General features: G+C 48.0%; 1 protein-coding gene across 1 annotated transcript in view; it reads left to right on the top strand.

Moving 5' to 3' along the window:
• Myo18b (myosin XVIIIB) overlaps positions 1-4,342 on the top strand; it is a 199,489-nt gene that overhangs the window by 86,909 nt on the left and 108,238 nt on the right. Inside the window, exon 27 of the mRNA XM_028765526.1 lies at positions 866-990. Coding sequence (XP_028621359.1) covers positions 866-990 — 125 coding nt within the window. The remainder of the gene's footprint in view (positions 1-865; positions 991-4,342) is intronic.

The raw sequence follows: 4,342 nt of genomic DNA, 5'->3' as shown, positions 1-4,342 counted from the left end.
TGGATGGATGGATGGATGGATGGATGGATGGATGGATAAGTGGATGGATGGATGGATGGGTGGATGATGGACAGATGGATGGGTGGATGATGGACAGATGGATGGACAGACAGGTGGATGGACAATGGATGGATGTAGAAAGACAAAAAGGTACATAGATGATAAAGGAGTGGGTTGAGTTTAAGGATGTTTTCTCAGATGTTAAGGAACATTATTCTCTTCTTTGGCGATCAAAAGGTAAGACACCATGATCCATCACTCAACCATAGTTTCAATTCAACCACCACATGACCTTTAAAACCAAATCAAAGGATTTAGCATACATAACATCTCCCAGGGCATTTGTGGCCAAGTTCTTATTGAGTGATTATCCTGCCATTTAACAAGTAACTCAACCCAAAATCAATGATAAAAATCTGCCACCCAGCCCATGGCCAGAAGCATGGCTCTCTTTCCCCCATGATTCTGGTGGGTCCAGTGGCAGCTTGAGATCATGCATTCCTGACTGAGAAACTTCTACATGATGTTGGGCATACACCAATTACTAGAGAATTCCCTGCCTTATAGATTGTGAAATTTCTTTGGAAAAAGAAACATCTGGGTACCCTTGAAGGGTTTAAGGGATCTGACCTTACAACAGTAAGGTCAACCCTCCAGACAGCTTGGATGTAGTCAGGACAGACTGCCTGGAGGGAGCCTGGCCTTGGCTCATCTTGGACTTCAGCACAGTTTCTTACCCTGAATCCATGACTGAGGCTCAGGAGCCTTTTGAAGTGTCACTTTGAAGTGACAAGCACAGGGCCGAGGAGTGAGGCCAGGCCCACACCTGCTGCCTCACTCATCAGCCGTTGACTCTGTCACACAGCGGATGAGTGGCAGATGCGTTTGGACTGTGCTCAGATGGAGAATGACTTCCTACGCAAGCGCCTTCAGCAGTGCGAGGAGAGGTTGGACTCAGAGATGAAGGCCCGGACAGAGCTGGAACACAAGGTGAGAGAAGGGGAAGAAGGGTCAGGACCCCCCAAATCACAGAGAACGGGTGTCTTCTCTCCTAATTTGTGAGAGGCCGCTGTGTTGTCTGGTCCTGGGGAAGGAGGAGCTCTACTGTTGGAACAAAAGCTGTCCCTGTTGGATGGGGGGGAGGGTGTTCTGAGGGATGGGTGGGGGCCCAACTGCCTAGTGTCCAGACCCATGTCAGAGGTCTGGCTCTGGCAGAAATCACTAGGTTCTGGGCCTTAGGTTCTGACCTGTAAAGTCATCACACCACATTCTAACACTACAGTCTTAGTGTCCTATGGTTGTGAAGAGAGACCATGACCAAGGCAACTCTTGCAATAGATGGCATTTCACTGGAGCTTCTTACAGCTTCAGAGGCTTAGTCCATTTTCATCATGGCCGGGAGCATGGCGGCAGGCAGACATGGTGCTGGGTCAGTGGCTGAGAGCTATGTCCTGATCCACAGGCAGAGATGGGAATAGAGAAACTGGGACTGGCTTGGGCTTTTGAAACCTCCCAGACCACACCCAGTTAACACACTTCCTCTGACATGGCCACACCTTCTGATCCTTCTAATTCTTTAAGCCATTCCACTCCCTGATGACTAAGCTTTCAAATAGATGAGCCTATAGGGACCATTCTCATCCGAACCAGCCCCACCTGCCTTTTCCAGCCACAGTGGTCTGTTATCTCTGTCTCCTCTAGACCAAAGCCATAGCATCCAGCTTGTCTCTTCGCCTATGAGTTGTACTGTAGGTTAGAACACCCTGATTCCCTTCCAGATGGTTCTACCATTGCACATGGTGATATCAAGGTGGACAACTGACCCTTGGGGGTTCTCTGTACTGACTCCAACTGCCCTGTGCTAGGGAATGTTCCTTCTCCTTCTCTCATGGCAGTGTGTATGTGTGCTCATGTGCACATGTGTGTGTATGTGTGTGCATGTGTATGTGCATATGTGTGTGTGTATGTGTGTATGTATGTGTTGAGCTATGTTTCATTGCACTGATCCAAACGATTCTAATTTTCCTATCTACATTGACTTTACCTGTCCTCCCTTGATAATGGGGCATGAGAAAGGTCCCCTGTCAGATATACGCTTGAAAGGGGCATGGATTGGGTTTCCTGGGCAACCTTCCTCCTTCATGCATGGCTTCAGGCTTCTCTACCGCAGGCTAGGCTGGGGTTTCCTGTTAACCTTCTTGCTGGTTGCTTCTCTTTGAAAGTCTAAGCCCAAGATCCATCTCCCAGGTCTGTCTGGCTATTCACACATCTCTTCTTTCAAAGACATTGATTGGGGTCTAGTGACTGCTCTCAGCCCAGGCAAGGTGGCCGTGACGTGGCAGTCTACCTTTATCACCCTGGTTTGTGTCATCTGCACATCTAAGCTCCTGGAGCACCCACCCCCTTTATGTTTCAGTGCTGGAGACTGAACATAGCCTTCAGTTGTGCATGCGAGGTAAGCACTCTGCCATGAAGCTATATATCACCGGCTTCTGTTGCACTGTTTTTGAAACAGTATCTTGCCGTGTTGTCCAGGGTGGGCTTGAACTTGTGATGACAGGCCTGTACTACCAGGCTCATCATTCCCTTCTTTCCTGAGATCAAACCTCATTGTTAGCAACTGTCAACTCTCCTCCTGTCTGGGTGTTCACTGTGACCATCTGGCTTCTTGACTTGCCTTCCGGCATCCCCACTCACTGGTCTGCTCCCTCTCTGGCTGGCACTCTACTACCATCAGGGTCAAGGCAGATGGCACAGACTCCCACAGTGCTCCTCAACACTCCCACGGTCAGTTTCAAATTACCGTGCCGAGCCAGGCATAGGAACTCGTGCCTGCTTTCCATAGACCAGGGAGGTAGAAACAGGAGGATCAGGGATTTAAGGTCAGCGTCAGCTCCTTAGCAAGCCCAAGACAAAGCTGAGTTCCATGAGACTGCCTCTGCCTCAAAGGGTAAAATAATCATCACTTTTACGTTGTCAGGAGGATGAGCCTAAGGAGCCCACCCCAGCATCAACTGATCTTGCACTTTCTCAGCCCGGGACCTTTCCATATTCTGCTGCTGCAGCTCAGAGGGTGTTTCCTCCTCTTCTGTCTTGATATTCTCACCTCAGCTTCAGACCTCAAACACCACTCTCTAGAAAGCCCTAGCTGACACAGACTGAGGTGGGAACTCAGCCATTCACCTCCAGTCTGGCATACACCCTGTAGGGCACTCATTTCTTTATTTCTTGGTCTCTCTCATTCACCGGAGGAGCCATAGGGTGGGGGTTTCTATTCTTTTACTGTGTTCTCTGTATCTCTGTGATATCCTATGAGGGGGGAAGGGGTGATCACAGGGGACCCTATAAACAATGGAAGAAAGGTGTGGTAAACCCCCATCCCTACCCCAAGGATGATGCTGGTGGAGCTTTTAACAGTCACTTCCAAGATGGACACAGTCCACACAGAGACAGACAAAGAGGGCGGGCGCCTGAGTCTGTAAGGACGAATTACAAAGTCGTGCCTCTTTCCCTAAGGAAGGCGGATATTCACACTACATTAAAAAGTCATAAGCCCGCAACCCTTTCCGAGCAGTGGAACATAAGAAAACATCCCATTTGCCTTCAAATACTGAATTTAGAATTACGGGCCTCATTAACTCAGAGTTTTGCTTATTTAAAGCAGCCCTTTAATGAGGCCACTTCTTCAAAGCGTGTGTCCTGAGTCCCAGTCTTCTAAACTAGGACGTGTGTGTGTGTGTATGTGTGTGTATGGTGTATGTGTATTTGTATGTGTGTGTGATATATGTGTATTTGTGTGTGCATGTGTGTGTGTTTGCATCTGTATGGTGTATGTGTATGTGTATGTGTGTGTGTGTGTGTGTGCATGCATGTGTGTATGGTGTATGTGTATGTGTGTGTGTGTGTGTGTGCATGCATGTGTGTATGGTGTATGTGTATTTGTGTGTGCATGTGTGTGTGCATGTGTGTATGGTGTATGTGTATCTGTGTGTGCGTGTATGTGTGTGCGTGCATGTGTGTACGGTGTATGTGTATCTGTGTGTGTGCGCACGTGTGTGTGTGTGTATGGTGTATGTGTATTTGTCTATATGTGTGTGTATGGTGTATGTGTATTTGTGTGTGCGTGTGTGTATGGTGTATTTGTGTGTGTATGTATGTGTGTGTGTCTGTGTGGTCTGTGTATGTGTGTGTGTATGGTGTATTTGTGTGTGTGTGTATGTGTGTGTGTACGTGTGTGTATGTATGTGTGTGTGTATGTGTGTGTGTATGTGTGTGTGTATGTGTCTGTGTGTGTCTGTATGTGTGTGTGTATGGTGTATATCTGTGTGTGTGTGTGTGCGCA

This window comes from Grammomys surdaster, unplaced genomic scaffold, assembly GCF_004785775.1.
Source record: "Grammomys surdaster isolate TR1022 unplaced genomic scaffold, NIH_TR_1.0 164, whole genome shotgun sequence".
Taxonomy (NCBI): Eukaryota; Metazoa; Chordata; class Mammalia; order Rodentia; family Muridae; genus Grammomys; species Grammomys surdaster.
This window is presented reverse-complemented; position numbering and strand designations above follow the sequence as displayed.